This window comes from Pseudonaja textilis, chromosome 2, assembly GCF_049901715.1.
Source record: "Pseudonaja textilis isolate UNSWEBS1 chromosome 2, rPseTex1.2, whole genome shotgun sequence".
NCBI classification, from domain to species: domain Eukaryota; kingdom Metazoa; phylum Chordata; class Lepidosauria; order Squamata; family Elapidae; genus Pseudonaja; species Pseudonaja textilis.
The window spans coordinates 134,883,454-134,905,367 of NC_141991.1; the positions used below are offsets into that span (position 1 = coordinate 134,883,454).

Here is a 21,914-nt window from a genome sequence, read left to right on the forward strand (position 1 = left end):
CTTTCTTGCCATAGTCGTTAAGTGAATCACTGCACTTGTTAAGTTAGTAACATGGTTGTAAAGTGAATCCGGCTTCCCCATTGACTTTGCATGTCAGAAGGTCGCAAAAGGGGATCATGTGACCCTGGAACACTGCAACCGTCATCAATATGAGCCAGTGGCCAAGCATCCAAATTTTGAACCTATGATCATGGGGTTGCTGCATGAGTTGTGTGAAAAAGGGTCATAGGTCACAGTTGTAATGATGTTGTAATTTTGAATGGTCACTAAAGAAGTCATGGGTGGCAAACTCGCAATATCATGTGGCATTCCTTTGCAGAGCTGGGGTGGGTGTGGCCTAAGCGTGATGCATCTGGCCCACGGGCCGCCATTTTGACACCCCTGTTGTAATTCAAGGACTACCTGTATTTGGAGCTCTCGCCTCACAATCCAGGAGTGCTGTGGGTTCGATCCTAGGTAGAGGCTAATATTTGGAATAGACTCTCCTGCTCAAGCAGGGGGTTGGATTACATGACCGTCAGGGTCCCTTCCAACTCCGTTATTTTATGATTCTATTGGAGGCTCCTCTGTTCCTTTCCCCACTGAACTTTGGGCCCTGAGTGTGGAGGAAGGAAGTCCATAGTAATTTTATTAAGATGGATGATCCCAGCCTGAAATCAGGGCTTCCCCCAGTCCCTGACAGACAGGAAGACAGACCGAGCGCAGGCATAAATGAGCCTTATCATTTCTTTTATTGTTATCAAGGAGCAAGGGAGGGAGGGAGAAAAGGTGCTATGTTGGGGGCAAAGCAGACAGTCCTTGGTGTCAGCAAGAAAGAGAGGCCGAGAGTCTAGCATGGTCGGACAAACGGTGGACAAGGGTCAGACTCAGAGGAGCGGAGGGCATCTGCGGATGGAGGACGGGGCAGGGGGTTACCCTGTGGGTCATGCCAGTCGGGGGAAGGTGGGTCCTGTTCCCCTTCCATGCTGGTGTCTCTATGGCTCGGAATGTCAGTCACCGTTTGGAGAGAGGCAGGGAAGAATAGCAGGGCCGCAACATGGAAGAAGGCCTCCCTCCCTCCTTCCCTAGGCTACAGTGTTTCGTTTCGAGCTGGGGCCTTCTTCCGCTTGACAGAATGGGAACCGGCCAATGTCTGTTTCTGGGTGTACAAGTTTGCCGGAGGAAAGAAAGGACCCGACCTTTTGATTGTTCTTCCAAACCCGAAGGGCCCACGCTTCTACGGTACACGCCCTACAGCAGAGGCCGTCTCTCAAGAGGCACCAACTGGGGTGCATGCCAAGGGATTTACAAGCATCTGGAATTCTATGTGCTGTGGGGTGGGGCTGGCTGGAGGTGTGGGGGCTGCTTAATCCCCCAGGAAAAGAACAACCTGGCCTCTTGGCTAGCATCCCCGTTCAACTGGGGAGAGGTGGGTGTGGGCCCAACTCTGTAGAAATAGCAAAGGGAAGGCGAGGGAAGGGGGAGAGGTCACATTACCGTGGCAACGGCACAGTTAACCCAAAGGATGGTCTACAGGCAGAAGGAGATGCCAGCCGTTCCCCCCCCAACCCCGATGCTCTCGCTCTCTTAGCCAACGTGTCATTTTCAGGCAAGCTGATGTGGCCTCCTCGTGTTTTTCTTCGCTTACAGGACAGAAAGTTCTGCAGATTGGGAAAACATGGACGAACAAGGGCTGGGTCTGCCTGTTGCTGCTGCTCAGCGCAAGAGGAACTGGAGGACATGGAAAAATGGGGCACAGTACTTGCTCTGCCAGTCTCTTATTTGAGGTGCCGTGGTGAGGAGCCCAAGGGGAGCCCCGTTGCATGGAAGCGCAGTAAGGAGAGGGGCCAGCACGGTGGAGGGGGAGGGGGGGGTGCTGACAGGGAGGGACCTTAGGGGATATGTACATGGAGGTGCTGGCCAGCATTATTGCAGTAGGGACTCTTTCAGGAGGCCCTGTCTTCTGTCCCGCACACACATATACACCCCCCCCACTTCTCAGTGCAAGTGGACAATGGCTTGTATGAGTAAGGGGGGCAACGGCCCCCTTAGCTCTGGGATGAAGGAGAATTGCTTGCTGATCAGTCCCTGAGGTACCAGAACTGCCTCCCTTGCCAACGCGCCACAGAGTCCTGGGGAGGCACTTCCACTCCCCAACCTTTCGTACCTCGGAAGATGAGACCGACACGCACATGCACGCACAGGCACACCCCAAGTAGCACGCCCCCCCCCATCCAGCCCCCTGCGGGAGCCCAGCACTTGTGCAGATTTGGCTGAGATCCCGAGAGGGTGGAGAGCAGGCACGCCCGATGTGTGGGGATGCAGAAGGGTGGGCTTCTCCCCTTCCTCTTCTCAGAAAAATGATTCCATTTCCTGTCACAAAGAAAAAAGGACGGGGAGGAAGAGTAAAATGCTCCCTTCAATGGGCCTGGGTGCCTTGTGAGATTGCCGGGACTGGTTGCTAGTTACCGGGGGGGAGGGCGGTATGGTTCTGGTGGAGCCAGGAGTCCCGGGATTGTGGCAGGCAGGTGAGTGGAAGGGCAGCATCAGTATGGTGAGAAGAGGATGGGTCCATGTGCAGTTCGGATGGGCCCCGGAGCCGGGCGCAGGAGTGGGTGTGTCAGAGGTGGGCCCTGCAGCAGGGGTGGCGTTGGGGCTGGCCGCAGCGTCAGGGGCGTGGAAGCTGCTGCTGCTAAGGCAGCGGCTACAGCCAGGGGATTTGGTAGCAATCCAGCTGCCAGGGACTTGGGAAGCTCCTTGGAAAAGGCCAGGGAGCCCTGCGGAGACAAAGAGAAAAAGAAAAAGAGAGAGAGAGAGAGAGATTCAGTTTGGTTGTCTGATTAAAGAGGTGCCAATTATTCTGGTCTATTAAAGAACAGCACCACAGTTCATATTGGAAAATGCCCGTTATGTACTCACTGGCAGCTCTGCCATGCCACGCTGCTTCTTGTGCCGACTCAACAAGGGATTAGGCTTTCCAGCAACTCCATCCCGGTGCCGCCGGCTGGAAATATGCTAGAAAACCAAAGAGGAAGAAAGAGCTATCAAGCTAATTGACAAGTAAAGAATCCCGATTCCCTCAATGGATGTTGCCAATCCTGCCATGTACAAAAGGCTGACGAACTATCATCAGTATAGGCCAGCCAAGAAACACAGTGCCCAAGTAAACTAATTCTACTGTACTATAAAGCTACATTAATAGAATTTTGCCTGTGTGAAAGTTCAACTCTTTCATCCTCTCCTTTACAGCCTGAGAACTTAAGAAGGGTCCCTTCTGGGCCTTTTGCTCCACCCACTATGCATTTGTGGGCTACGCTGCATTTTATCCGATTGCTTGCTACCTATGCAGCATCTGTTTGCTATCTTCCAAGGTCTTTCTCACGTATCTTTACATGAACTCAGATTCATGTTCGTTAGAAATCCTTCGGGTGGTAAAATTTGTAGTTTTAAGGCTTCTTTGGGGACAGGTTTATGAGAGAGGCCATGGATAGGAGCACATGTATGTCCTATTCCGGACCCCTATCCCCACCAATAGCAGCCCATCGTCCTAGGCAGGAGTAGCTCACAAGTGCAGAAATGGGCTCAATCAGGTAATTCCAGGGCAATTCCAGCAGGTCCTCCCATCTTCCATACCAACAGAAGAGCAATCTAGATCAATCTGCATTTAATAAGCAGGGCCTGAGCAAGAACATCCTAGGACCTTCATGATTAGAATTAATGAATGCTTATTCCAATACCTAAATCAAATCCTGATCTTGAGATTCAAAATCGGAAGCTATGAACTTTGACATGAAACCTCCCATCTTCTGAATCCCAGGAATGTGAGGGACGACTACCATTATAGGCAGTTCTCGGCTTACAACTATTATTGAGAGACCGTTCAAAGTTACAACAGCACTGAAAAAAAGGGTCTTATGACTAATTTTCACTTTTTGCAGTATCCTCCCTGGCCCCATGATCAGAATTCGAATGCTTGGCAACTGGCTCATATTTATGTGTCCTGTGGTCAGGTGATCAGCTTTTGTGAACTCCTGACAAGCAGCAAGACAAGTCCAAGAGGAAGCCAGATTCACTTCACAACCGTGTTACTAACTTAATAACGGCAGTGGTTCACTTAACAACTGTGGCAAGAAATGTTGTAAAATGGGGCAAAACTCTCTGAACAACTGTCTTGCTCAGCAGTGGAAATTTTGGGCTCCATTGTAAGTCAAGGACTACCTGTTTTTAGTAGGGAGAGAAATATACTGTGTGTACTTATGTTCAGAGACATTGCCTCCTTTCACGTGGCACTTTAAAAAAAAAAAATTAGCCTTAACAAAAGTAAGAAAACATTTTTAGGGCTGAAGCTTTACTATAAATTACATCCCTGTTGAGTTCCACCAACTGTTCTTCCTTAGGTAAAGGTTCCCTTCGCACATATGTGCGAGTCGTATCTGGCTCTAGGGAGTGGTGTTTATCTCTGTTACAAAGCCGAAGAGCCAGCGCTGTCTGAAGATGTCTCCGTGGTCATGACTAACTAGGCAACCAAAGGCAACCAAACACCAAAGGCACACAGAATGCTGTTACCTTTCCAATAAAGTGGTCCCTATTTTTCTACTTGCATTTTTTTTTACTTGCTTTCAAACTGCTAGGTTGACGGAAGCTGAGACAAGTAGCGGGAGCTCACTCCATTATGCGGCGCTAGGGATTCGACCTGCCAAACCGCTGACTTTTCTGATCAACAAGCTCAGCGTCTTAGCCACTGAGCCACCACGTTCTTCCTAAAAAAGAGGGAATTCTCTTCTGGTAAGAAGTTCCGACAAGGTGTCACGACTGCATTTCACACCTGTTTGAGCTGGACCTCCGAGTTAACTTTGACATTGCAGATTTCACAGTGGAAGGTTCTCTCCTGAGCACTGGGGTCTTGGTTGCCTGGTTCCCCTCCAGTTGTGGGACTAAGACGTGGATACGCTTTGATAGGCCCCAGTCCACTGCGCGCTTCCAGGATAGTCTTGTGCTTTGTACCTAGGAGAGTATATAACACAATACTGAAACTGCAAATGCTCAAGAGAAATGTCCACCAATCATTTCTTGCAGAACTTTTTCTCTTGTATGCTTCCTCCCAGGAGAACGCTGTGTGCAAAATTGGTAGAGACAGTCTAGTCCTCTACGAATATATACTTTATCTTTAGTTCTTTTTCTTTTTAATCTTAGGAGTTACAGTTCTACGGTTACAGGAATTTAGCCTATAATTCAGTCTGCCTTGTTGACAAACTAGAAAGGACACAGAATAGATTTTTCTGCAGTGACCTTTTTTTATATATAGAACTGATTCTTTAAGCTAGAAAAACCAATCAGGTTCCCCTCCTGTAGCGGCATCTACCTTCAGATAAAAGGCATTTTTTTTTATATTACAACTTTTTTGGCTATCAAATCACTACATTTTATATAAATTCTAAAATTCCCTTTTTATATTGTTACATGACAATTATATTTTAATATACATCTAAGTATTGCTTTTACTTTATCAAACTTTATGTATATACATATGTGCACGCGCACACACGTATGCACACACACACACACCACACATTATAGCAGAAAATTTGTACTCTGAGTCCATATAGGAATTCAGAATCTACTTAAATAGCACAGAAACTCTGTGATATTCTAAGTAAATAAGGATGGAATGTACTGTATGTTCTACTAACTAAATAAAGCAGGAATAAGCAGGAGGAGTACAATATTCAAAATTATGCTTTGCAAAAAGCTAAATTCTGTCATTTATGTGTACTTAATAAAATGGGGTTACAATCCTCATTTTAGTAAAAGTCTGCTTTTGTTCATTTATAGGGGAAAAAAAGGATTCTTGGAGGACATTAAACATTTTTCCTGTTTGAAATTGAATTGTTTGAAACAATTGCTTTCTAAAATATTGCATATATGCAAAAAGATCATGACTTTAACAGAATATCAGAGTTGGAAGGGACCTTGGAGGTCTTCTAGTCCAACCACCTGCTTAGGCGGGAAACCTTGTATCATTTCAGACAAATGGTTGTCCAATCTTTTCTTCAAAACCTCCAGTGATGAAGCACCCACAACTTCTGGAGGCAACTTCTGGAGGTTAATTGTTCTCATTGTTAGGAAATTGATCCTTAGTTCTAGGTTGGTTCTCTCCTTGACTAGTTCCCATCCATTGATTCTTGGCCTGCTTTTAGGTGTTTTGGAGAATAGATTGACCCTCTCATCTTTGTGGCAGCCCCTTAGATTTATTGCTTATCTAAGATAATACCTTTGGATATTTTGGGGGGACGGATGGACATCCAATTAAGTATTGACATTCTTCAAATGCTAAATTTTGCACCCAGAATATTTATTTCTGGGTTTGTACAGCGTGCCTATAGACATAAAAGTCCTGACTCCAGGCTGTCTATTCACCTGCTAAGTTTTATAAAGAGGGAACAGAGACACCTAGACATCTTTTAAAACCACTGTTCTTTGCAGCAGAGAACTTAATTCTTGCACTTAGAAAGCATCACTTCCTATCCTTGATATTTCTATTTTAAAAGGCCAGGCAGGAGGAAAAAATTTCTGCCATGCACCCCAGAGTTCCTGCCAATTACAGCAAACAATTTAGGGCTAATTAGTCTGAACTGGGGAAAAATAGTTTCCTATGACTGTATAATGCAGGAGTGGGCAATTATGGCCCCTTTATGATCTGTGGACTTCAACTCCCAGAATTCCTGGGCCAGGTATTTTGGGAGTTGAATTTCACAAGTTGTAAGGGGCCACAGATGCCAACCCCTGGTATCATGTATCAATGAATGCTGTAGAGACAGGAAGTTTCTGGTTCAAATCTCATTAAAAATCATAAGTTTATTATTTCCTGCATGCTCATAGCCTACCCTTAAACTGAAATTTGTTAGTTCTTGAGGCCAGGAAGCCTTTCCCAGAAATCCCATGTAGGAAGACAGGGCTGATTTCCAATCCACACTGAAGCATATATGGCTGTTTCTTTTTTCTTCTAAATATATACCGGTATATATATAGGTTCTAAACATGTTGCTTAAAATGTTTATCTTAAAATTTGAGAAAATTAAAAGAGGAGAGAAGCTATGCAGAAAATGTAAAATAGTAATAAGATACGGAATAGAATATAAAAATGAGCACGAACCTGAATTTGTGTCTGTACGAAGAAATGTAACCCAGGATTACGCTACTTTCAAAAAAGATGTTTTATTTGTATTTTTTTTCTCTTTGTGAAAACTCAAATAAAATTTACAAAAAAAAAAAGTTTATCTTAATTTGAACTTTTGACCTGATATAAGCGAAGGGCTCTGAATAATTTAAGAATGGATTTATCTATTCAATTTATATTGTTTAGGAGTACTAAACCTGGCCTGCAGAAATCCAAATGACTATTCACTGGCCGCAAAGATTGAAAGCAATGATATGACTATCTTAAACAATACTGGAGAGCTGCTCTGGGCCAATAGTTCCCAAATATTATGATAAAAATGATATCTTAGCCATGTTTTATTCCTCATTCTGTTGGGCGTTTAGGATAATTGTTCACTCTATTTTAATATTCTTTTCCCTTGTCACCAATTCTCAGTGAATTAGTTTTCCAGCGAATGATTTGAAGCAACAGAATATTTTACAATGATATTTTTTAATAAAGTGAAGCCATGGCTTTCTCCCAGCACACATTTCTTCACACTTTAGATATGTACTAATGAAGAGGCATGCATCAAGAACAGTGGTGAGATTCAAATTTTTTTACTACTGGTTCTGTGGGCGTGGCAGGGGAAGGATACTGCAAAATCCCCATTTCCTCCCCACTCCTGGGGGAAGGTTATTGCAAAATCCCCATTCCCTCCCCACTCCTGGGGGAAGGTTATTGCAAAATCCCCATTCCCTCCCCACCCCACTAACCTGCTTTCCAGCTCTGTTTTCCTGTGCGGGGCAACCAAAGAAGACCCAGCCTATCAGCTGGGACTCGGGAGGCAGAGACTAGATGGGGGCGAGGCCAGTCAGAGGTGGTATTTGCCAATTCTGCAAACTACTCAAAATTTCCGCTACCGGTTCTCCAAAACTGGTCAGAACCTGCTGAATACCCACCTCTGATCAAGAAGTGCATACTGACCAAACAGGAGAGGCATCGTTAGCCTTTTTCTTTCTTTTTTTTTGCTTCAAGCCAGTCCTGTTTGCAAACTGCAATGGGAAGATGCCTCACTAATTATTCTTCAGGACCATTTCCTTTTCCCTAACCTACAGCTGAAGACGCTTAACTTCATGTTCATCTTTTCAAACGTTTATGTGATCGTTTTTTTTCTTTTCTCTCAACAGACTTAGCAGAGATTGGGGTGACCTATTGCCGGGGCTGGGATCTGTCCAGTTCTCCTTTACTGTTTTGGGCTGTGGTGCAGGCATTCCCTCGTTCTTCTGATCGGACTACTTTGCTCCATGGCCACTTCGATCTGGGACTGTGGCTTTGGTGCAAAGGGCCACTCAAGCGTTATATAGACTTATATAAATACTCTTGACAGGTAGTTTGTGCAGCAAAGCAGCCGGGGCTGAAGTGGCAGAGGCCATGAACTAGCACCTGTCAACAGCTCCCAGGCACCCCTTGTTAAACAAAGCAACACTCTTATTCTAATATTCTTTTCCCTTGTCACCAATTCTCAGCGAGTTAGTTTTTTAAGCAAAGGATGTGAAGCAACAGAATATTTTACAATAATATTTTTTAATAAAGTGGAGACATGTTTTTCTCTTTCTTGTTTCTGTGTAAGCAAGATATTGAGAGGGGGGGTGGAGAGAATGATGAGCATAACTAAATGAGGAGCAAGAGGACAAAAACAAAAATTGTGAGAGAAAGAGAAGTGCTAGCAATCAAGTAAGAGGCAGTGAAAAGAGCACGGCAAACAGGAGGACAGATGAAGCAAGTCTAGAGTCGGCCGGCCATGGAGCAGACTGGGTAATGCAGCAGGTGCTACAAGAACAGATGGCAATGGAGGAGGCGATGGAGAGGGAGAGAAAGATGAAGGAGGGTGGAGCAAGAGAGACAGAGGAGAGAGAGAGCAAGCAAGAGGGCAAGTGCATAACAAACAAGCAAGGAAAAGAGTCAACTGTGAGCAAAAGAGATCAAAAGAGTGGCGGGGGTGGTAAGTGAGTGAGAGATGCTGTTGGAGGGAGGAGATGACAGAAAGGAATGGGCAGTGGAGTAAGCAGAAGAAAGTAAGACGAACAAAGGAGAAGGATGGGTGAGTAAGACAGCTTCAAAGAAGAAAAGCAGAGCGAGTAGGCTAGGTGGATCGGCCAGACGGATCATCAGTAGGTTGAATTGGGGTATCTAGGACAAGCAAGAGAAGCAGAAACCCCACCCCCACCCCTGCCAATCAGAATCCGAGGCAGGGGTCTTCAAACTTGACAGCTTTAAGACTGGTGGACTTCAACTCCCAGAATTCCTCCTCCAGTCATGTTAGCTCAAGAATTCTGGGAGTTGAAGTCCACAAGTCTTAAACTTGCCAAGTTTGAAGACCCTCGATCTGAACCCCTGGGCTCAAATCATTATTTTTAATCTCAGCAACATTAAGAGGTGTGGATTTCAGTTCCCAGAATTCCCCAGCCCACAACGCTTAACATTGGTGGGATTGAGGAACACTGGCCTAACTCACTTCCACCCCATTTTATGTTAAGGAGAGTGATTAGTGGGTGCTTTCCTATTGGCAGGAAACCCACCAATCACCTTCCTTAGCTTGTCCCACACCAAATCTGTCAGGACAGGGATACTTGCTTGACTCGTTCCTACACCAAAACACAATTCATCTGTCAGGACAGAGCAAGTGATGCCAGCATACTGCTGTGTGCTTCATGGACCAGAAGGAAGCTTGTTAAACTGGCCAGTTGGATGTGAGCTGGGATGCTATTGTTCTCCAGTTCTGACCCCTGGGCCCCTGTTTCCTGAGCAACTTCTCCTCTCCTCAGTTGCAGCTCCACAGGACTGCGTGAGGATGGGCAAGATGAACCAGTGGTGGGGAAGAGATGCAGCTGGAAGGAGGACCATTGAGTTTTATCCATGCTGATCTCCATCAGGCCTGTAAATTTGGATGGAAAGCTGAAGAACTGGTTTTCCAGAGGAGGCTTGAACTGCTGAGGCTGTGAGCTCACTTTGTGGGGAATGTCTGTCGTGTTGCCAAGATATGCTCCGCAACCACACCCACAGCTCTTGCAACAGGGCCAAAGATGCACAGGATTAAGAAGAAAGGAGATTAAAAAAAATCTTAATTGGATGCACCCAGAGGAAGGTGTGTCAAAAAAGGAGGAGTTGCTATCCTTCCTGTCAGGATTTATGGGTCTTCCACAGTCATCAAAGACAACCATTCAACAGGTGACCTCTTCACCCCACTTCAGCTCCTCTATAGGGGAAGGTGCACGTGTTGGATTTTGTTGTGATGCTTCTGGATCACTCCCAGAATCCTCTACAGACGCAGTTGGGCTGGGAAGGGAATGTAGCAGAGGGAACCTTCACTGGCAGAATTTAGGCAAGAAAAGAATTGCAATAATATTAAGCAGAGAATCAGGAGGAGTCTGGTTCCATCTTTTCTGATTCACAAGTTTTGAAAAAGATTCAACTGAAAACTTATGCCTTTTAATACAAGTCGTTAGTCAGAAAAGGAACTAGAACACGGGTGTTAAACTCACCGCATCACATTGCCGTCACATGACGTATTGCGACATTTACCTCTTCATGGAGCTGGGGTGGGCGTGGCCCAGTGGTGGGATTCAAATTTTTTTTTACTACCGGTTCTGTGGGCGTGGCTTGGTGGGCATGGCAGGGGAAGGATACTGTAAAATCTCCAGTCAGAGGTAGTATTTTCCGGTTCTCCGAACTACTCAAAATTTCTACTACCGGTTCTCCAGAACTGGTCAGAATCTGCTAAATACCACCTCTGGCGTGGCCTGTGAGTGATGCATCCAGCCTGCAGGCTGACAGTTTGACACCCCTGAGCTATGAGGTCCTTCTGATGTTTTGCCACCATAGACTGATATGGCTCTCCTACAATGAAGAACAGAATAGAAGCACCAGGCTGTTTGTACTACTGAAACAGAAGGGGCTGTTCCTTTCCTCATTTTCTGTTTCGAGGAAAGGTGTCAATGTTTTTTGAGGGGTACAAAACCACTTGTGACATCAGAAGGACCATGAATGGGGCTGGAAAGTCCCCCTCAAACCCATGTGTTAATCAGAAGCAACAGAGCAGAATGGAAGAAAGATCAATTAGCAACAGCACTTAGACTTATATGCACTTTGCAGTGCTTTACAGCCTTCTCTAAGCGGTTTACAGAGTCAGCCTATTGCCCCCAACAATCTGGGTCCTCATTTTACCCACTTCAGAAGGATGCAAGGCTGAGTAAACCTTGAGCCTGGTAAGAATCAAACTGCTGGCAGTCTGCAGAATTAGCCTGTAATGTTGCATTCTAACCACTGCACCACCATACCTTAGTTAAGGGCATCAAGGCAAACTGGGGAGCTGATCCCAGCCACAGTAGCAATGCAGTGGAGCCAGCTCTGAGCTTTTCTGCTACAGCCATTAGGAAATAAGCTTTGCCCTCGTTTTACCTCAAGGCCCGTTTTTCTTTTATTCTGGTTTGGACTTGTGGGAGAAATAAAATAAACGCGGCTCCATTTTCAGAGCATTTACAAGGTCTTTGGTGTCTAATCAGTTAGTACTATGGCTGTGAAGTTACGCTCAAGAGCATTTGAAATTAATATCTATAAAACTTGAGAACTCAAAAGGGAGTCTGGAAAATAGGGTTTCTTGTCCTCTCTCTGTATCTAAAAAGAAGTAGAATTTGCGTGGGTAGGGGGAGTCTGCAGATTTGCCCAGACTTCATCATATGGACAGATAACAGAATTCTGTTGTCTTGAAAGACTAAGGTAGAAAAATTAAGGTTTGGTCTTTCTTTAGGCGTGGAGTAGAATATGCCACCTCCACACTTAAGTCTTTGCACCAATCGAAAGTCAACTGCACATTTATAAAATCCCATCTTATGAATCTGTTTCATAGCAAAGCTGCTTTATATCTGATTCAGTCCCATTATATCCATCATCAGATTGAAGTAATGCCCTATTAAAATGGATTATTTTGTGTATTTTGTTAAAAAAAAATGTTGAAACCTTGAAGATTGTGTGGGGAAACCGTGTTTTCCAATTCCCTTGGTTCAAATTGGTGTTTCTTCCCTCCCAATTAAGATCCAGCTCTACTATCCAGCACGCCCTTTAAATACAGCAGAGGATCATATAATAACCTCCACACTGGAAGAATGGATGCAAAAACTCTTCAGAGTCAGCAGAGATGGCCAAATTAACTGTTTTAATTAAAGAATATATCCATATTCTTTCTACTTGGAAACTGCTTCTAGACTTTGTGCTCAAGACAGAAAAAAAAATGAAATTCTGATTAGAGAAGTTTGTTGTCACAGAAATGAATAGTATATATTAAATACATAAAAGTGAAAAAGTTGAGGTTGTATTTTATTATTTTTATTCTACCATGCTGACAAAAGTTGGGAATCAGTGGGTTTTTTCCCCTTCTTTTTTCCTTATCCCACAGTTCTCTTCCCCTCCTTTTTCCTCCCCCATTATCTTTGTTTTCATTTGTATTTCATATTATAATTACACACACACACACACATACACACACACACAAATAAAAAAAATAAAATTAGAATAAAATAAAATAAATAAAATAAAATAAAATAAGCAGAGGAGTAGTGCCAGGAAGTGATTTGACAACCCAGCACCAGAAAATGGATCAGGGCTGGGACTCTGAGTGCCATTCTTTGCATTCCTGAATTGGGCAGGTGAGAAGGGAGGGCATCAACAGATTTCATTGCTCAGCAGCAGGGAAAACAATTATTGGTTGGTTTTAAATTACTTTAAGAAGTTAATTAGTGGGAATGCCAAAGCACAGCTCTGGTTATACGTATCTGGAACAACTAATTCCTGAATTAGTTTAATTTTAACTGTTACATGCCATCACATGAGCTTCTCTTGTAAACATGTGCCCAGAAGGCTGGAGGTACGAACTCATGGTTCTCCACAGCTTCTGTTCCGGAAAGCACTGTTTCTCCTTTGCACAGAAATGTTGCTGAACTAACAGCTACAGGATGAGGGGCTATTTGATTTGACCTACCCCCTCAACAGTCCCTCTCACCAAAATGTACCTCTCAAAACGCTCCCCAAATACCTTTGTTATGTGCCTCAAGCTGAGACAGCGAGTTCACGGCCACTTTGCAGAGGGCACAATAGAGCAGCTTCTTGGCCTTCTCTTCATCGGGCTTGGGACTGCTGTTACTATGGGGTGCTGCCCCGGAAGCGGCTGGGGTTGCAGATGTGGTCGAGGTTTCTCCCAACTTGGTCCCCCAGGCTGGCCCACTCTTGGAACTCTGGCTTGGCTCCGGGCAAGCGGCCAGGTGAGGTGCTATTGCTGCTGCTGGAGAACCCAGGCAGGGCTGTTTCTCTGGCGAGGAAGGAGCTGGCAAAGGGGGCACCGTCACTGATGCTCCTATGCCGTTCAGCTGCTCAGCTGTGTAAGAAAATCAAGAAGAGAAGGAAAGAAAGAGAAGACATCAGGAATGGTGCAGAAGCAGAGAAGACATACACAAACCTCAGCAGGGTGTATAATTAGGAAACCAAAGATTGCAGAGAGGTTAATTATAGCCAGAGCTCACTACAACCTCAGTATTTCTTTTCAATTCCAGGCTTAAGCAAGGTGCTAGCGTGGCAATAATAGATAACCACTGTACAATGTGCTCATCTATCTTTCACAGCCCAAATACCAAATGGCAATCACTGGTTTGGGATTCAGAGTGCCTCTCAGTTTAAAAATTAATCACAAGGCCAGTGATGACAAACCTACGACGTGTGGTGTCCAGGTAACACGCCAAATCTCTGGACCATCTGGAAGTCACGCGAGAGGCCCCTGCTCTTGCACAGCCTCTGGAACCTCCAAAATGCACACGAGAAGGAGGTGTGCTTTGTTTTGGAGACTGCAAGGCCACCCAAGAGAATTTTGCAAAGTTTCCAAGCTTCGTGTGACTTGCCTTGGATAGGCATGTTTTTGTGAGAGACCAGCCAAAAAATGTTTACCATTATGTAACTATTTATTTATTTATTTATTTTATTTTATTTTATTTTATTTTATTTTATTTTATTTTATTTTATTGGGTTTAGATGTTGACCATCTCATTATCCAGAGGGATTTTTTGATTGATTCTTGTGCAGCAGAATCAAGTTAGGCATTTTCTGAATTTTTGACATGCTGAGCCCAAAAGCGAACAGTGATGTTCACCATCACTGCACCAGGCTCAAGATTCCCTGTAGCCTTGAACCAGCAATCCCCAATTAATGGCAAAGCAGATGTGCCGGGCATCAGAATTTCAAGACGAATAAATCTGTTTTCTAAAAGTATTATCCAAGCTTTTTCAAAATAACTTACATTAGAAAGAAACACAACATTGGACAATATAGGCAAACACTTTATAGTAATATGCTCAGAAACCATAACTTCAGTGTGCATATAAACAGATTATCACAGAAATTCAGTACCTTATACTGTCATTCATAGTACTCTCTAGGGCTTGGATTAGCAAAGCATATTTATTTCTGGAAATTATCATTTGTTGAAATCTAGCAGCTGCACATGTCAGTTCTTTGACATACAGGCTATAGGCATTCATTTTTGCCTTCTATTTTAGCCCCACAGAATAGGCAGTCTTGAAGAAATGAGGTAGGCAGGCCTTGTGAACTCTGGGTCGTATGCTTAAGATGTCAAGAATAAAAGCATCAATACATCATTTGGCATATTTTAAATCTGAGCCCTGACATTTAAATTAGGTTCTGTGGTTTAAAATTAAATCCTGTTTTTAAATTAAATCTTGCCTTTGGGGCAAGATTATGGAGACCTTCTCTTTATGAAAAGAAAACAAGGAAGGCTGAGATACAGCCTACTAATATGCTGTAGTTATTACAATAATCATACCCAGGAGACTTCTACAGTCAGAAGAAATACTTGTACACTGCACATGCACTAGCTTGGCATAATTAATTCCACTGTCAAGACTGTGCAGCATTAAAATTTGTTTGTTAAACAGGCATAAATGCAAAGACTTAGATCATAAATTGCAGAAACTACAAAAGTTCTAGTAATACAAAATGAGCTCAATCCCTGTCAAAATAGCTAAGCAAATAAATAAAATGGGACTGGATCAGGTATGTTTGAAAAGCCACAATTCTATCAATCGATATTCGCTTACCATAATTTCAATCAGTTAAAGTTTTGGTTCGTTAGCCTATTGATTAACTGGATTAAATTTTATCATGCCCTCTGGAGCGGGGCAGCACAACGTGTGATCCATGGGAAATTCTTCCTAGATCTTTCTGTATTCTTAAAAGGATTTTGCTGCATCAAAGTATAGAAAGGTATTTTGGAGGGCAAGATTCTCAAGTTGGCAAGTTGTGCAGATATTTTGAATGTCAAGGGCCAACTGAATTGATAAGTGAATTGATAAGTTATAAAGGATTTAAGTAATATCTGCCCAAGTTAAGGTGAAGTACGGGGAACAGTTTTTCAGATATGTATGCTGGACCTTTATAATAACCTTTATAATATCAAACTGCACCAAAGTTCACTAAGGATTTTCCAAAGCTAGCTCGAAAATAAAAAGCAAACACTTGTTTACCCAAGAGGAAGATGTTGCCAACATTAAGATGGCACGCCCACCAAGGCAGATGGACAATAAAAGCTTGCCACCCAGAGTCCTTAGGACTCAGGGTGCCTCAAATGGTGCAAATGAATTCATTTTTAAAAGCTTGCTTGCCTACATTACTATGTTTTATCTAAGACATCTTTCCCTTTGAAGAAGTACGTCATTCTTCCTAAGTTACTTTTTCAGGTAAATACAGCAGTAGTTTATTGTCAGTTGGGAGACTCTGAATGGTCTTGCTCAAAGTGTGAACCTAGCAGCCCAAGGGAGTGGTAAGCAAGACCTCACTCCCAACTTGATAGTGTGTATATGTGTGTGTGTGTGTGTGTGTGTGTGTGTGTGTATTTTTACTTCACCTAGGTATATGATGTTTAAGCAAGAAAAATCTTCTTGCAGGATAGCAGTCTGGAAATAGCTACCTCCTGCCATAGGAAGAAGGCGGTGTGTGGGCAAGGACAGGACAAGGCCAAGTGAACTGGAGATCTGAAGCCTTCACTGTTCAACTGACTTTGGCAGAAGCAGCATATGTCAACCCTTATAATTGTGCCCAGAATTCTTTTCTATCCCTCTGTAGCCAAACAAGCTATTTGGATAGACAAGCAGGCAATGATAATAATTAATTATCATCTTTTGTGCTCTAAGCAGGTCCAAAAGAGATGTCAGGAAGTTTTTATGATGTGCCTGTTTTCTATCATTTTTTCCTTAGCATGTCATGTCCCAGGCACGGACCACACCTACTTCAGTTGGAAATACCTCAGTTTCAAACCAGAGGTTCTCATTGACCCACACCCACTTCTAGAGGACAGAACAAACAGTTTTGTCTTCCATGCCTTTCTGATAGTTCCAGAAAATGGAATTGATCAGCTTGATTCCATGCTATACTGTATGAATGTAGACTATACTATGTGAAATTCTTCAGAAAGAGGGATTGCCTTAATGGATTGTGGCCGTTTGATCTGGCAACCATTTTCTTCTTCATCCAGGCTCAAGGAGCACCTGATTCCTGTATGATTATTATAGAATAGTACCTGATGAATGGTGAGGGGCAAGATGGCTGACTGGGTGGCAAATAAATTTGATAATAATGATAACAATAGCTGCTCACACAACTATTAGCATCAACCTAAGCCATATAGTTATATTAGGCTTGTAGGGAACTATGCTTATTGTTCCCTGACTACTCATCTTGTGTACCATTTTTTGCACGCACAACAAGATAAAGTATCTTAAGTTGAAATCAAATCCCAATGGGTTCCTAGCTATGCCTACAGTATGCTGTTTTCTTGCCAATATCCCCTTTTCCATGATGTGTTGAGTGATTTATATTTTTCCTGATTATTCACAAATAAGGCACGAACATATCCAATACATCCTCCTCTTATTTTCCCCACAACAACCCTGTGAGGTGAGTTGGGCTGACAGAAAGTCATTGGCTCAAAGTCACCCAGCTGACTTTCATGACTAAGGCGGGAATAGAATCCATATTTTTCTGCTTTCTAGCCAGGTGCCTTAATCATCACACCAAACTGGCTCTCGTTGTGCTGGGAATAACATTAGTATGTTGCTGTTAAGTTATGTTGGGAATAAGAACATGGAAAGGTTCAAAATTTATATTGTCGATCTTTTCATCCTTGAGAATGCTTGTCTTTTATTCTACCCATTCGTAACTACAATTCCTCCATTTTTTTTCCTCTGATGAAAATTGTTAGGTTTTCTTTTTCTTCTTGTTCAGAATTGGCTGATCAGGGAAATATGATGACATCATAGCCAAATTTAGCTATGTGATGATGATGCTGAGAATAATCAAACCAACTGTGCCTGAGGACAATATTTCCTGCATGAGTTACTTGTGATTTCAGCCAGCAGGCTCACTAATTTCATGCTGAACCATCAAACATTTTCACCGTCTTTTACAAAAGCCCATTTCTGGCTGCTTAAGCCATTTATATAAAGCAAATCTCTGAGCTTCTTGGCTTAGTCCCAATTAAAGCACACACTTTTATCCGGAGCAGCTGCATGGTTAATTCAACCAACAAATTCCTGCAAGGTTACAAACTGCAATTGACCCTTTGTCTGGGATTATGCAGCAAATAATCAGCATTAGGTCATTTGCTTTGATGTAAGGGTAGACCTTCGGTACAGGCTCAATCTCTTCTCAATTCCTTCCTGGAGAGTGCATCGTTTAACCCTCATCCAAACAACCACAGCACCCATCATTCTCTATGCGAAGAGAAATCTTCATAATTCAGGGTTTCCCCGCCCCTTGTGTTGTAGTTATATATCTGGATTCCTACATTTACAAAACTGCTTGAAGAGGAGTACCTTTGCCATTTTCATCCCTCCTTCTCTCAAATAGCAGAGAATCACCTTCCTCTTTCCATGTGTCCTCCTCTCTAGCTGTCCAATCTCCAGCATGAAATAGCTCAACAAAGAAGTACTACTCGTGTTGTTTCAGCAATAGCAGGTTGAGGAGGAGGCACCTTGGTATGGCTTAGCAAAATCTTCTACAGCAAAGGAGGGCAACAAAAATGGGCTGAGCCATTGGCAGCCTGCTGGAATTGAGTTAGCACCCCCCGCCTTTTTTTCCTATCTCCCAATGCTAGAGATGACACATTAAGACATTCCACTTCTATTCCATCCCTGCCTTTAAAATAAAACTGGCATCTGTCAGGAATATTTGCAAAACTGATTTTGCATTTTGACCTCATGCTCATTAATTGACATTTTGTTTAATACACCAGCTATTTTGGAATGAAGGAGGGAAGGCATTTAACGCTATGTTTGTATGTATAATGCAGAACGTAGTAATTTCTTCTTGATTTGTAAAGCTGCCTAGAGTTGTAAGGAATTAGCTTTCAATTTGAATTGAAGAAATAATAAATGTTTCCTATGATCCTGACTCAGATAAATCTATTCCGGCTGATCTGTCCAAACCAACCGGCACTACGTGCCATCCAAATGTTGCTCCTGACTCTACATTATAGAGGTATCAAAACTCGATTTCACTGAGGGCTTCATCAGGGTTGTGTTTGACCTCAGGGGGGTGGGGGGCAGGGTAGGTGTGGCCACCTTGATGTCACTCGTGTCACGGGTGCCTGGGGTGGCCCAAGTGCCCTGCTAGCGAAAATAGGCTCCCAATCTCCATTTTTGGCTGGGACGGCCTCCTGCTCTTCCTCTGCCAGGGAAAATGGAGCTCTGGAGGGCCAGTCCTTTGCTGTTTCCAGGGTGGCCCCCATGGGCCAGATCTAAGCACCTTGTGGGCCAGATCTGGTCCCTGGGCCTTGAGTTTGACACCCCTGATATAGAGTTATCAAAACTATCTGATTCTTCCTTCTATAAAAGATTCAAAAGTATTATTTTGATTTGGACAATAGCTTGATGAGAATTATAACTTAGAACTGCTGCTGAAGTGTGAAAAACCTTAGTTTTAATATGCATGATGGTGCCCTTTAAGCATCTGAAAAATTAAGCCCATACCAACAGGCAGAATTCACATTTTGTTCCCCAAGAGCTTCTTCCATAGAATCCTAGTTATGTAAAACCAGATCATGCCTTGACAAACTCATCAAAGATCGTGAGGAAGATCGATTAAATCCCGAGATCGTTTCTGATTTGCTGGCTGGATTGAGGACATAATTGCTGCAGTGTTGTCCTTGACTGAGCCAAGCAGCAATAAATTTTCTCAAAGAAGCTGGGCTCCAATTAGCCCCCACTTTCTGTATTCTCCAGATAAGTACTCAAGAGAAAACTAAGGCTTGCTTATAAACATTCATGCCCAAAACTCAAAAGGGTTTTCTCCAGCTTTTCTTTGTGTAAGACCTCATTTAAGGAGGTATGGTGTAAATGATTTTGTTAAACTGACACTACTGCTTTTATTTGTGTGTGTGTGTGTGTGTGTTTGAGAGAGAGAGGGAGCGAGGGGAGGAGGGAGAGGAGGGAGAGAGAGAGAGAGAGAGAGAGAGAGAGAGAGAGAGAGAGAGAGAGAGAGAGAGGATTGTTGTCTTGTTTTTCCCTACATTTTTCTTTGCTCACTATATTATTTTAATATCTAATCTACATAATTAGCTTAACTCCTTTTTAGAAAGGAATTCCTCATTAAATCTCTATTCACAAAACTGCATAACCCTTTAGCCACTGCTTGACTTTCAGGATTGGCACATAATTTGTTAAATTCTTTATTCTGGGCTTTGGGTAGGGAAGTCTAGAGCACCTTCTTTTCTCTTTTCCTAGAGCTAGATTAAAGTGAGCAATCCTGGATAGAAAGACCAAGAAGTCCCTAGCTAGACAGACGGAGGGTGGGAGGGCGTAGGGGGCTTATCCTGACTCTATTTTTTGCTGGGAACACGAGCAGATAAGAATCGATGAGGCTGGTTTTTAAGTCTCCCCTTCCCCATTAGCAACACTGAATTTATTTATTTTCCTCTTATTCTCCCCATTGCTCTTTTACATCTGTGTTGTATCCGAGAATATAATTCAGGAAAGATGAATGAGCTTTTAACACTGAATATATGTGTGTTCTTTGGGGAGCCTTTGTTTTGGCTAAAATATAGAGTAAGAATGCCTGAGACCAATAAATCTGCCGCCCTTCTGGCATGTCACGGCTTAGCCAGTTGTGACAGCCAGCTGTGGAAACTCTGCACGAAAACTTGTCCTAATTTTAAAGCCAGGAAGTGAGGTTTCATCTTAACTGAGCGAATTACACCCCTAAGTTCAATTCTACAACATAAAAACTGCTGAGTGGGCAGAATTAACAAGGCCCGGGGGCTACGGCAAGTGCCCATCTTGCTTCCTCTGAAGATGTGCAATTTCTTGCTTTCAGTCACTCCCTACAGAGTGAGAACAGAGAAACTAATTTGAAGAGAAGGCTGCACAACAGGACATGACTTTGAAGGGAAAGGGAAATCTTTTGATCATTCCGGCATTAAAAGAAAAAGGGCTGAAAAATGGATTGGCTAGTCACCAAAACTCAAAACGCGTGTCCAAGCCATGCAGATTAAATTAGGCAGCTGCAAGGACTTTTGATGAATCACCTGGCACCTCTAATAGTCTTATTGTATGCTGCCCAGATTCACTTTTTCATGAGGACGCATAAATAAATAAATAAATATTAAGACTACACAGGCAGGGGTTTCAGCCTTATGGAAATGAAGAGCAATCTTACATCTATTAATAGAATAATTCTCTTATTGATGCAAAGTAATTGAAAGTAACATAGCTATAAAGCTGAACCATGTCCCAAAGATGCTTTTTTCAAGAGGCAACTGGACTTTGTTCTTCTTTGAAGACGTTTTCGCTTCTCATCCAAGAAGCTTCTTCAGCTCTTGACTGGATGGTGGGGAATTGGAAGGATTTATGCTCCTTTGGTCTTCAAAGAAAAACAAGAAGGTCCAGTTGCCTCTTACAAAAGCACCTTTGGGACAACTATGACCTGGATGACTGAGAATCTTCATAAATATAAAGCTGAACCATGTTTTCTACTCATAAAAATATAACTTGCCTCCTTGGATCATAGCTAAAGTTCACCTAGTCCATGTGCTTTCACCAAAGGGTCTGCTACCCTATGCTTCTGGGACACTCAAAAGCTGTGCATGATAGAGAAAGCACTTTCTCATTGCAATTTGCTTTTTTTTTTTTTAAGCCCCATTCTGCAGCACTGGAGTTCATGGGCATCCAGTGAAACTGACTGAAGATTCCCAGTACATTAATTTCTATTAGCTATTACAGGGGTGCCTAACCACCGGTCCGTGGAACAATTTCTACCGGGCCGCCGGTTTGTTGGGCGCCGCCATCTTGTTTTGATGAAAAAGTGCTTCCGGTGAGCTTTTCCGGGTAGAAAGTGGCGTTTGGGTGATGAAAGAATCTTTGCGCCTTAGTTTCATCGGGGGGTTCGAACAAAATTAAGGTGCGAGGATTCTTTCAGCATGCATGGCAAGGCGAGCTGAGCGACCGTCCTGAAGCCGTCGCGAAGCCCATCGACACAGGTACAAAGGAGGAGTTGAAGGTGGCGGGGAGAAGCGGGGGACGGCTGGCTGGCCGGTCGCTCAGCTCGCCTTGCCATGCGTGCTGATGCCAGTAGCGGGCCGTGGATGATTTTGTGATGCTGGTACCGGGCCATGGCACAAAAAAGGTTGGGGGCCACTGAGCTATTACCACAGTACCCATAGCCTTAAAAAGGAATAAGTCCCACT

The 21,914-nt window shown here is 43.4% G+C and overlaps 1 protein-coding gene across 10 annotated transcripts in view; it reads right to left on the reverse strand.

The window, feature by feature from the left end:
- Positions 1 to 712: 712 nt before the first annotated feature.
- Positions 713 to 21,914, reverse strand: part of ZNF385A (zinc finger protein 385A) — a 165,206-nt gene continuing 144,004 nt past the window's right edge. For all 10 annotated transcript variants that reach the window (XM_026714709.2, XM_026714712.2, XM_087925381.1 and 7 more), the window contains 4 exons: positions 13,209 to 13,547; positions 4,805 to 4,983; positions 2,899 to 2,994; positions 713 to 2,756 (listed from right to left, as the gene is read on the reverse strand). In XM_026714709.2, the coding sequence (XP_026570494.1) occupies positions 2,526 to 2,756; positions 2,899 to 2,994; positions 4,805 to 4,983; positions 13,209 to 13,547 (845 nt within the window). In that variant the 3' untranslated portion in view covers positions 713 to 2,525. The remainder of the gene's footprint in view (positions 2,757 to 2,898; positions 2,995 to 4,804; positions 4,984 to 13,208; positions 13,548 to 21,914) is intronic.